General features: G+C 41.7%; 1 protein-coding gene across 11 annotated transcripts in view; it reads left to right on the forward strand.

Moving 5' to 3' along the window:
* The window catches only part of MYPN (myopalladin), a 129165-nt gene that overhangs the window by 74370 nt on the left and 42121 nt on the right, over positions 1 to 12674 (forward strand). For all 11 annotated transcript variants that reach the window (XM_032252613.1, XM_032252609.1, XM_032252606.1 and 8 more), the window contains 4 exons: positions 1660 to 1801; positions 5474 to 5497; positions 9814 to 9930; positions 10405 to 10777. In XM_032252613.1, coding sequence (XP_032108504.1) covers positions 1660 to 1801; positions 5474 to 5497; positions 9814 to 9930; positions 10405 to 10777 — 656 coding nt within the window. The remainder of the gene's footprint in view (positions 1 to 1659; positions 1802 to 5473; positions 5498 to 9813; positions 9931 to 10404; positions 10778 to 12674) is intronic.

Raw genomic sequence — 12674 nt, forward strand, 5'->3', positions numbered from 1 at the left:
ACGTCCTAAAATTGTAATAATAGAAAGCCTTGCAGCATCTGTTGCTGACAGAGCTTGTGGAGGAAGTTTAATTATAACATTTTTATGTTTACAGTCTTTGGACTAAATGAAAAACAAAAATACACCAATACGTGTGCGAAAGAAGCATTTCATAATCACATGAAGTGCCGACTACAGAAAAGAATGTGTGGTTTTCAGCTCACAAATCATGGTGAATAAGAAACCAGTTGTGAAAAAAAAGTGCATTTTATTCTGTTGTAGAGTCTAGTATAGAATACACTGATATCTTACAATTCGAAGTGGTCTTCGTAAACCTTTTATTGTGTGAGTGTGGAAAAGCATTTAATGATTCCTTTGCAAATTTACAACATATTTTACAATGACATATGACTCTATGTGTGACTAGGATTTTATAAAGATTGTCATTGTTTTTATTTCTCAAAAGATTAGTGAGGCTATCCTGTAAAGACCACCTAAGGAAAACAAAACAGCCAAACAAAAATCAATTTCCAGGACTGCAAAATGTAAACAAGGCAAAGCTAGGAAGACAGAACTCATTCCTTGGGCCATAGAACCCTTCCACGTTATGAGCAGGCATATTCTTTTGTGGACTAATACATTACTCCTATGTTGAATACATCTCGTAGATACTCACTGCAGATTTAAAGACTATTATTATTTCTGGAAATCAAACACCACTTGGGCATTTAAGAACAGAGGTACTGATCCCAGGCGTGGTGGCTCAAGCCTGTAATCCCAGCACTTTGGGAGCCCAAGGGAGGTGGATTGCTTGAGCCCAGGAGATCGACACCAGACTGGGCAACATGGCAAAACCCCATCTCTACAAAAATATATATATATATATACAAAAATTAGCCGGGTGTGGTGGCTTGCGCCTTTAGTCTCAGCTATTCAGGAGGCTGAGGTGAGAAGCTTGCTTGAGGCTGGGAGGTTGAAGCTACAGTGAGCCATGATCACAACACTGCACACCAGCCTGGGAAAGAGAGTGAGAGCTTGTCTCAAAAAAAAAAAAAAAAAAAAAAAAACAAAAACAAGCCCCCCCGCAACAAAATACAAATCAAAACAACAATCAAAAATCCCACTCCAAAGATGCTGTACTAAAAAGTAGCTGCATTACTCAAAATGTTTTGCCTAATATTTAATAAATTCCCTCAGCATTGGTAGAGAGAGAAAGGAAAACAACAGTGAGGAAAAAGCTTTACATGGGCTCAGATGATTCTGTCTTCAAAACTACTTTCCGGATGTGAGGGCGATCTGGCCGCGACATCTGTCACCCCACTGATTACCAGAATTGATTCGGCTGATCGGGCCGGGTAAGCGGGTGTCCTCTCCCTCCCTCACAAGTAGTCCCTCCCAAAGCTGTGCGCCCAGTGGAAGAGGACGGTATCCTCAATAGAGGAGGACCGGTCTTCGGGCAAGCGTATAGGAGTAGCTGCGCTCCCCTGCTAGGACCTCCAAACAAGCTCTCAAAACGACTTTTGAATGCATAGCTACAGAACTGAAGCTGCTAGAGATGTAGATGTAAAGATGCACATCTCCAAATGTGGAGAGGACATCTTTTTCTAACATTCGACACTGGGACCAGATTACAAAAATGTGTACTTTTTGGTTCTAACTATATTCTTCTTCTTATTATAGATGCTACAAAATTTGTCAGCTTCTGAGGGTCAGCTGGTTGTGTTTGAATGCAGAGTAAAAGGAGCCCCATCTCCTAAGGTTGAGTGGTATAGAGAAGGGACTTTAATAGAAGATTCTCCAGATTTTAGGATTTTACAGAAAAGTAAGTTAATGCTTTATTTTCTGATGTTTTGTTTTTGTGAACTTACCACACACACTTGTTTTTATAACTTTTAATGGCTAATAAAAATATAGTCAAAAAGAATAAAATGAAAAACATCTGTAATCATACTCCTGTTAATATTTCAGTGTATGTTTTCCAAGAATTTTTCCATGCATAGTTTTTAAAGAAAAGCATTGTATGCTTTTTTGTAAATTAATTGTTTACGCAACATTAAATGAACATCTTTCCATGTCAATAAATACAGTGCCTCCTTACTTTTTTGTTTTATTTTTTGAGATGGTGTCTGACTCTGTCACCGAGGCTGGAGTGCAATGGCGCAATCTCGGCTCACTGCAACTTCCGCCTCCCAGGTTCAAGTCATTCTCCGGCCTCAGCCTCCTGAGTAGCTGGGATTACAGGCACACACCACCATGCCTGGCTAATTTTTGTATTTTTAGTAGAGATGGGGTTTCACTATGTTGGTCACACTGGTCTCGAACTCCTGAACTGGGGATCCGCCTGCCTCAGCTTCCCAAAGTGCCGGGATTACAAGTGTGAGCCACCGCGCAGTGCTACTTTTTTAATTTTTTTGAGACAGAATCTCACTCTGTCACCCAGGCTGGAGTGCAGTGGTGCGATCTCAGCTCACTGCAACCTCCATCTCCCAGGTTCAAGCGATTCTCTGATTCTCCTGCCTCAGCCTCCCCAGTAGCTGAGATTACAGGCATGTGCCACCACACCTAGCTAATTTTTGTATTTTTAGTAAAGATGGGGTTTCACCAGGTTGGCCAGGTTGGTCTCCAACTCCTGACCTCAAGTGAATTGCCCGCTTTGGCCTCTTAGAGTGCTGGGATTATAGGCGTGAGCCACCATGACCAGCCTCACTTTTAAAAATAAATCAATAATATCAGTTTCATATTTAGTTAGTCTCCTGTTGAACATTTAGATTGTTGACAGATTTTTTTTTACTATTATAAACTATGCTTCAATGCATGTTAATAGAGAAAATTTTTGTGACTATCTACAGTTATTGCCTTGGAATAAATTTCTAGTATGAGAATTGCTGTTATAAGTTTACCTTTTTTTAGGCTTTTAAAATATGTTGCCAAAATGTCACCCCTAAGGGTTGAGCTAAATTTAGGATGATCACACAATTAATCGGCCAAACTGAGACCCTTTGGGGGTATGAAAGAGGATGCTATTAATAGTTATACAGGGATCCCAAGCATAAACTAGGCCTGTCCCAGCTGAACCAGGACACAAGTCGCCCTAGCTACATCCTACTGCAACCAACAATACGTGGGAATGCCTTTCGTCTCACACCTTCACCAACAATGAGTGTTAACCATTTTATTAAAAATCTTCACTAACTTTATAGGCCCAAAATGGGAACACTTGTTTTAATCTGCACTTCACTAATTAAACCTGGGATGAAACTTTTCTTTTTCGTATTTACTTACGTCTTTGTATTTCTTTATTTCACTTTGGGTTCTTGTTCCTTTTTATTATAAGAATTATTTAGATATTCACATGGTTAATTCTTCTTTTCTTATTGCACAATGCTTTTACTTTGTCATCCAGTGCTTTCTCCTTGACCCATTTCAGCCATAAATTACATTACAACATACTTGCTTTTTAAAAATATGTTTTATTAACTATGTAGAACAATCTATTATAGAAAAACTTGGGAAGGAAATTTGCTAAAATGTTGGCAGCCTTTCTTTGGGCAGTGAATCTAGGGTCAATTGTTTGACTTCCTTATGCATTTCTGTATTTTTTCAGTTTTTCTATGATGAACATGTATAACTTTTGTTTATTCATTTTTTGTTTTTTACATTGACTAATAAAAATTTTATTATTTACCATGTGCAACATGGTGTTTTGAAATATATATACATTGTGGAATGCCTAAATTAAGCTAGTGAACATATGTATTACTTCACACACATCATTTTTTTGTGATGAGCTATTTGCTTTTTTCTTAATCTTTCTCTGCCTATCACAAAATAGTAGTCCTTAGATCAGTGTGACATATGAATCAGAGCTACTGTCAGGTTTTATCGGCCATAGTAGCAACAAAAATATATTCTGAATGCCGTTTAAACTGAGAGATGCTGGGCACAGTGGCTCATGCCTGTAATCCCAGGAGTTTGGGAGGCCAAGGCAGGCAGATCACTTGAGGTCAGGCGTTTGAGACCAGCCTGGACAATATGGTGAAACACTGTCTCTACCCCACCACCCCCACAAAAAAATACAAAATCTTAGTCAGGTTTGGTGGCATGCACTTGTAGTCCCAGCTATTCTGGAGGTTGAGGAAGGAGAATCACTTGAACCCGGGAGGCAGAGTTGCAGTGAGCTGATATTGCGCCACTCCATTCCAGCTTGAGCAACAGAGTGAGACCCTGCCTCAAAAACAAAAACAAACAAATAAACAAAACCACCTCAATAGGTCTACAGTGTAGAAGATTAAAAGTAAGCTCAACAACTACTTTTTGAGTGTTGGCAGTTCAATATCAATCAAACACCTCTGTTCATTACCACTGTGGGCACTTTCGTGAAACCCAAAGAATTTTAAGAAAAGAACCTACTCTTCTCTGGGCATGGTGGCTCACGCCTGTAATCCCAACACTTTGGGAGGCTGAGGAGGGTGGATCACTTGAGGCCAGAAGTTCAAGACCAGCCTGGCCAACATGATAAAACCCCAACTCTACTAAAAATACAAAAAATACAAAAATTAGCCGGGAATGGTGACAGGTGTCTGTAGTCCCAGCTACTCAGGAGCGTGAGACAGGAGAATCACTTGAATATGGGAGGTAGAGGTTACAGTGAGCCAAGATCTTGCCACTGCACTCCAGCCTGGGCAACAGAGTGAGACTTCATCTCAAAAAAAAAAAGAACCTACTCTTGAAAAAACTATGATCTATCCTGAGGCTCTTGATCTTAGAAACCTCTGAGCAGGAGGTATAGTGAACATTTTATTAGGATATCAGAGCCCAAAGCCAAGAATAATTTCTCAATCTTCATAAACTTTTTTCAGGTAAGACTGAAAGAATGTCAATAAAAGCAAGTCATTTCTGAAATACAGCTAACTCAGAAAGTTTTCCTCACCTAAGTTTTATGTACCCCAAGTGAAACCCAGATTTATTTCAAGAGGAAGCAACGTCATTTAATTGTTGCTCTTGGACCGGGCACAGTGGCTCACGCCTGTAATCCCAGCAGTTTGGGAGGCCACAGTGGGTGGATCACCTGAGGTCAGGAGTTCAAGACCAGACTGGCTGACATGATGAAACCCCATCTCTACTAAAAATACAAAAATTAGCTGGGCATGGTGGTGTATGCCTATAATTCCAGCTACTTGGGAGGCTGAGGCAAGAGAATCACTTGAACCCTGGAGACAGAGGTTGCAGTGAACCAGGGTCGCACCATTGCACTCCAGCCCGGGCAACAAGAGCAAAACTCAGTCTCAAAAAAAAAAAAAAATCGTTAATCTTTCGCTGCTTTTCTGTAATACCCATCCTGTCCCTGTTGAGGTCATCTTACTTAATATTGTCACATAACCTTGTATCACTCCTGAGTGTGCAAGAGACTGAAATTCTGTAGGAAGCTTCTGATGAACATGTAGCTTCTCAGTAAAATAAATGTTCAGAATCTTTTAATTTTTTTTTCTTTCAGAACCTCGATCCATGGCAGAGCCAGGTAAAGAGAATTTCAACTTTAATTTATTAGTATATGATGAGTGATTTTGTATACATAAGAATACATAATGAAGTTACACTGAGATTAATAAACAGTGAAAAATAAGTTTTAGGAAAAAATATCCAAATGGGCCAGGCTCAGTGGCTCATGTCTGTAATTTCAGCACTTTGGGGTCTGAGGCAGCAGATCACTTGAAGTCAGAAGTTCGAGACCAGCCTGACCAACATGGCAAAACAAAACCCTGTCTCTACTAAAAATGCAAAAATTAGCCAGGCATGGTGGTGCATGTATGCAATCCCAGCTACTCAGGAGGCTGAGGCAGGAGAATCGATTGAGCATGGGAAGTGGAGATTGCAGTGAGCTGAGATCGTGCCACTGCAATCCAGCCTTGCTCTGGGCAACAGAGTAAGACTCCGTCTCAAAAAGCAAAACAAAAACATCCAAATGAACTATAGCTATTATTGTAGGAGGAGAGAAGGGGAGCATGTGCAATATATAATTAATACCTCATATGAATGCCGCTGGTTCTTGGGTTATTGAGAAATGTTTCTTAGGAATATTTTTCCTCTCAAAACTGGACAAAGCAATTTCTATAATGCTAGATCAATTTCAGTTCCATAGCCTAGGTATCTCAAAACTTATGCATCATCAGATTTTGAAGTTTGCAGAAATTCAATAAAATATCTGTGATGTTATTAGATTTGGTTGAGAGAATACTAAGATGAGATACAAATGACTGTACGTGAAGTTAGAAAATACAAGTGACTCATAAAACAGGGCATAAACATCTGAATGCCTTCTCTGTGACCACCCGAAAAAATCAGATTGTATTTGAAACCCTGTGTCAGAAAGTTGGTTTGTGATCTCATTATTATAATTATCTCTTCAGGCCAGGCATGAGGGCTCACACCTTTAATCCCAGCACTTTAGGAGGCTGAGGCAGGTGGATCACCTGAGGTTGAGTGTTTGAGACCAGCCTGACCAACATAGTGAAACTCCGTCTCTACCAAATTTACAAAAATTAGCCAGGCTAGGATTCTTAAGGGTTTTGGAGTGGGTTACAGAGCAGAGATCACTGGTTGGTTGAAAAGTGCAGGGTGAAGTCATGAGACAGGGAGATTAAGAAGCTGTGTTCTCATGCTGATCTCGTTCCTCTGTGGGGATCTTCAAACTAGTTGCTGGAATTCATGGTCTGAAAAAAAGGTTTTTAAGAAATCCTTAAACAAAAGCCTTATGAGGCTGGGTACAGTGGCTCACACCTGTGATCCTAACACTTTGGTGGGAGGATCGCTTAAGTACAGGAATTCAAGACCAGGCTGAGCAATATAGTGAGACCCCCATCTCTACAAACACTTAAAAATTAGCCAGGCATGGTGGCACATGTCTGTAGACCCAGATCCTCGGGAGGCTGTGGTGGGAGGATCATTCAAGCTTGGGAGGTGGAGGTTGCAGTGAGCCAAGATTATGCCTCTACACTCCAGCCTGGGCAACAGAGCAAGATCCTGTCTCAAAAAAATAGAAGCCTTATGATTCTAATGTTAGAAATCATTAGGATTTTCATCTATAGGAACAATGGGGATGCAAATCAATTATTAAACAGTCTTATAATCCTAATATCAGAAATCCTATCTATAGGAACAAGGGGATGCAAGGATCTAGTGCTATGTGACTTTTAGTGACGAGGAAATGGGTCAAAGTGCAGCCTGATTAATACTTAACTATATTTCTGTCAAGAACTTAGCATGCAATTCTTGTCAACTCTTTGGGGTTGGTTTCAATATCACATTGACTGGAATTGTGTGACTCAACCACCACTTAACAAGAACAGTTAGCTTGACTGGCTTAGACCTCATGATTTACCACCTGAGGCTGAGAGGGGCCAGCTTTCTTTGAAGCATACGAGCACTCCAAGTAGAGTAGATAAAGCCAGAGTTCTATCAACAAGGAGGTAGGAGGATGGAGAGTTATTGAGTAGGCACTTGCCTTAGCCCATTATGTGCTGCTATAACAGAATAACCGAAACTGGGTAATTTTTAATAAGGAACAAGGACTTATTTCTTACAGTTCTGGAGGCTGGAAAACCCAAGATCAAGGGGTCTGCATCTGGTGAGGGCCTTCATGCTGTGTCATCCCATGGCAGACGGCAGAAGAGCAAGACAGCAAGTGCATGAGGGAAGGGAGGGCGAGAGGGGGCCACACGTACTTTCATGACAAACCCACTCCCACAATAACAACATTTATGCATTTATTAGGGCAGAGGCCTCATGACCTAAACACCTCCCTTTAGCCTCCACATCCCAACACTAAAGCACTGGGAATTCTTTCCAGCACATAAACTTTGGGGGACACGTTCAAATAGCAATACTCAATACTGCCTGCCGTGGCCCCCTGGCCAGTTTTCCTAAAAATAGTCTAATTAATTCAATTCAACTATCATGAAGCACTGAGATGCCTATCAAGTTTCTCCTAATGCAACTTTTTTTTAATATTTTGTTTTCCATGTCAGGTCTATGGAATGATAACTGCATAATAAAGCACTTCTGTGCTTCTCTTATAAAGCCTTTTTTGTGTCTAACCGTCTATACAGTCTGTAATTTCATCCTTAAATTTCCCATTTCTGCTTCAACTTAAGACTTATACCACTGTCTTCTACCTCCTCTTTATTAGCTGTCAAGGAGTATCTAACTTTAATAACTTTGGACTGTAATCATGTGGTTCTACCTGGGAATCACCTCTGCAGTTATTCACAGAGGATCATTGTTCACAGTGTATCAGAGTAATCCATAAGAATTACCATAGTAGGCCGGGCACGGTGGCTCAAGCCTGTAATCCCAGCACTTTGGGAGGCCGAGGCGGGTGGATCACGAGGTCAAGAGATCAAGACCATCCTGGTCAAACTCCATCTCTACTAAAAATACAAAAAACATTAGCTGGGCATGGTGGCGTGTGCCTGTAATCCCAGCTACTCAGGAGGTTGAGGCAGGAGAATTGCCTGAACCCAGGAGGTGGAGGTTGCGGTGAGCCGAGATCGCGCCATTGCACTCCAGCCTGGGTAACAAGAGCGAAACTCCACCTCAAGAAGAAGAAAAAAAAAAAAGAATTACCATAGTAATACAAAAGTAGAAATGCATTTCACTCCTTCTTTCATTCAGAATTTCAAGTTACTCTATCAGCTCATTACTACCAGTAAAGCAAAATATTTATTTGCTGTACAATTTTAAATTGTGGTCTTTGTTTAAAATAATCTCACTGTAGCCTGGGTTCAGTGGCTCACGCCTGTAATTACTACATTTTGGGAGGTTGAGGCGGGCAGATCACGAGGTCAGGAGTTCGAGATCAGCCTGACCAACATAGTGAAACCCCGTTTCTACTAAAAATACAAAACTCGGCTAGGCATGGTGGCACATGTCTGTAGTCCCAGCTACTCAGGAGACTGAGGCTTGAACCCGGGAGGCAGTGGTTGCAGTGAGCCAAGATCGTGCCACTGCACTCCAGCCCAGGCAACATGAGCAAAACTTTGTCTCAAAAAACAAAACAAAACAAAACAATCTCACTGCAGAAGTTCCCCAGGGAAATAGTGAGAGACCTAGGTTTAGAAAATGTCTTATTAGTCCTTTTATTTCACAGAACCTTCCATTCCCTTTGACTCCTAATTTGTTTTTGTGATTTTTAAAAAGTTTGTTGTTATTCATTTCTATTTGTGCCATCTATACTATTCACATAAAAATGGAAGATTATCTGAAAATCCATAATATGTAGCCATTTTTATAAAATCCCCTTGTCAGTATTTGGCTTGTCTGCATGGAATTGTTGTTTCTAAACTATTTGACTCATTTTGCCTACTTTTTTTTTTTTGAGAGGGAGTTTCGCTCTTGTTACCCAGGCTGGAGTGCAGTGGCGTGATCACAGCTCACCGCAACCTCCGCCTCCTGGGTTCAGGCAATTCTCCTGCCTCAGCCTCCCAAGTAGCTGGGACTACAGGCTTGCACCGCCATGCCCAGCTAATTTGTGTATTTTTAGTAGAGACGGGGTTTCACCATGTTGACCAGGATGGTCTCGATCTCTTGACCTTGTGATCCACCCACCTCGGCCTCCCAAAGTGCTGGGATTACAGGCGTGAGCCACCGCACCCAGCCTTCTTTTTGCCTACTAATCAGTCAATTCAATCAAATCACTATTTCAATCAATCGTTTTTAAAGAATTAATATAGCCAGCTTCTTTTATTGACTTTGTAGAATCATCATCTGATATCAGTAAATTCTATAATTCTACTCTCATAACTAAGTCAGTAACCATACTCTTTCACTGGCATATAGAGGAGATTTGCACCTTGGTCATTGCTGAGGTGTTTGCAGAAGACTCTGGGTGCTTCACATGTACTGCAAGCAACAAATACGGCACAGTGTCAAGCATTGCACAGCTGCACGTGAGAGGTAAGGACCCTTTAATGCCAGAACAGCTTAGCCTATGACTTTGAGTGTGAATATGCAGACTTTGTGTTACCGTTCCTTACTGCTTTTCATACAAAGCTAGCTTGCCTCTCCTAGAAAGGTTTGAATTATTGAGGAAAATGTTCTTGAACAGTGTCCAGTTTTTAATCTCTTATTGCATTACAGCCACCACCTCAGTCACCCTGCTGTCATCATTATATTTCCTAAGAGAACATCTCCTCAATAAATTTCTAAATTTCTTTCCAAAAGCGTACTTAGATTTTAAACTTAGTTTTTCATTTTGAATTTAATTTGTTTTCTGTATCCTTACCGTTCTTTACTGCCCCGATGATCTGTTTTTGATAGGCATTTTCCCATTCATACATTCATCTGGTGTAAACACTTTCCCATTTGTGCACATGCCCCAATTCAGGCTTACAGTGGCCGACAGCTCAGGTCCTGTGATTATCCTTTCAGGAAATGAAGACCTCAGCAACAACGGGTCTCTTCACTCAGCCAACTCTACCACCAACCTTGCTGCTATTGAGCCACAGCCCTCCCCACCCCACTCAGAGCCTCCATCTGTGGAACAACCCCCCAAACCCAAACTCGAGGGGGTTCTGGTGAACCACAATGAGCCCCGGTCCAGCTCCAGGATTGGGCTTCGTGTGCACTTCAACCTGCCTGAAGACGACAAAGGGAGTGAAACATCCTCCGAGGCTGGCATGGCGACCACCAGACAGACCAGGCCCGATTGTTTCCAGGAGAGGTTCAACGGACAGGCAGCAAAAGTCCCAGAGCCTTCTTCCCCGGTCAGAGAGCCCCCTCCAGTTCTGGCCAAACCTAAACTGTGAGTAAAAAGTAGGATGAATAACCAGGAGATTCTGTGATCTTTTCTTGAGTCTGATCTCCTTAAGAATAATGGAACTCAGCCAGGCATAGTTGCTCATACCTGTAATCCTAGCACTTTGGGAGGCTGAGGCAAGAGGATCACTTGAGCCCAGGAATTCAAGGCAAGCCTGGGAAAAGTAGTGAGATCCCTGTCTCTAAAAGAAATATTTAAAGGTAAAAAAATTAGCAGGCATGGTGGTTTAAACCTGTAGTCCTAGCTACTCAGGAGACAGAGGCAGAAGGATCACTTGATAAATATAACAGGATGAAGTGGTCAAGATTTTCTGACTCAACTCAGGAGCCTACTGTGGTTGTTGCCCTAACTCTGTAGAAAGCCATGTTGCAATGTTTAAAATGTCCATCCATAACAAAGCGAATACAGGGCATGATATGCTATTGCTATTATTTCCTGTTTCATCCACACATCAAAATGATAAAAAATTGTTTCTATTTACAAAAACCTTTAAATATCAACATCAACAAATTACCCTGAAACTTAGTGTCTTAAAAAAAATAAATATCAACATCAAAATCTACAGCACCAGTGCACCCACTGTGTGTTGTCATTACCATGAGATGTTCATTGGAAGCCATTCGTGTTTCGTTTTGTATTCTCACCACTATCTAAAGCAAAATTCTGGGCATAAGATTCAATGCTGTGAATCTAACAGGCCTCTAAGCAAGTCACATCTAGAAATGTGTCAGTCCCCTCAACATTCTGCCAGTTACAGGAAACAGGAATCCCCTTAAAGTAAAAAGAGGGGAAGAGGTTATTGCAGGGATAGAGGCAGGAATGGGAAACCAAACACACAACCAAGCCTTGCAGGAGATCTAGAGAGGTGGAAGCTGGACCTCCTCACCTGTCACTTAAAGTCACAGGTCAGTCCAGTCTCTGCTGGACCTTGCATGACTGGTTCCCCCTCTGTCTATCTGAGCATCTCCTTGTTTCCTCTTTATTTATCCATTCTTTTCTCTTTGAAGACCCATCTGTTCATAAGTGGCCCATCATGGCCTTGTCCCCAGTTCACTTCATGATGTGTGTCAAGTACCACTGTTAACTAAATCAGTCGCAGCAGCTCAAGTCCCAATTCTAATTGGTCCAGGCTGGTCAGGTGATCTCCTCTTCCCGCCCCCAATACACTCAACTGTTGGAGGATTTATGTTTGGAAGAAACTGTGGGTGGGAGAAGTTCTCAGAGAAGGGAGTTACAGTGATAAGGCAACCCCAAACAAACCTCCCGGGAATTGCCTCCATTGCAGGACTGTCTCTTTTCCAGGGACTGTTTTAGGTGCTGTTACGTATGATAACAGAAAAAGCAAATTCTGCCAAAATATTTAAAGAGGTTTATTCTGAGTCAATATGAGTGACTGTGGCCCAGGGAAACATGGTCTCCAGAGGTCCTGAGAAAGTGCATCCAAGGCAGTCAGGTTGCAGTTTGGTTTCATGCGTTTCAGGAAGACAAGAATTGCAGGTAAAATCATGAATCAATACAAGAAGACAAATATTGGTTTGGCCCAAAAAAGCAGGACATCTCAAAGCAGGGGCTTACCAGTCATAGGTGGGGTTGGGGGTTCTATGGTTGGCAATTCAAAGAGTTAAGTTTTGTCTGAAAACTTGGAGTCAGTAGAAAGGGATGCTCAAGTTAAAGTAAGGGAGTCTACTGTCTGCCATGTAATGCGATGCCAGAGTCAGGATGGAAAGAAAGCCACCATACACTGGGTCAAAAACACCTGTTTCAAATTAGCCAGGCCTGGTGGTGCACACCTTTAATCCCAGCTACTCTGGAGGCTGAGGTGGGAGAATCGCTTGAACCCAGGAGGCAGAGGTTGCAGTGAGCTGAGATCGCACCACTGTAC

This window comes from Sapajus apella, unplaced genomic scaffold (genome assembly GCF_009761245.1).
Source record: "Sapajus apella isolate SASKATOON/1434 unplaced genomic scaffold, GSC_monkey_1.0 scaffold78, whole genome shotgun sequence".
Taxonomy (NCBI): Eukaryota; Metazoa; Chordata; class Mammalia; order Primates; family Cebidae; genus Sapajus; species Sapajus apella.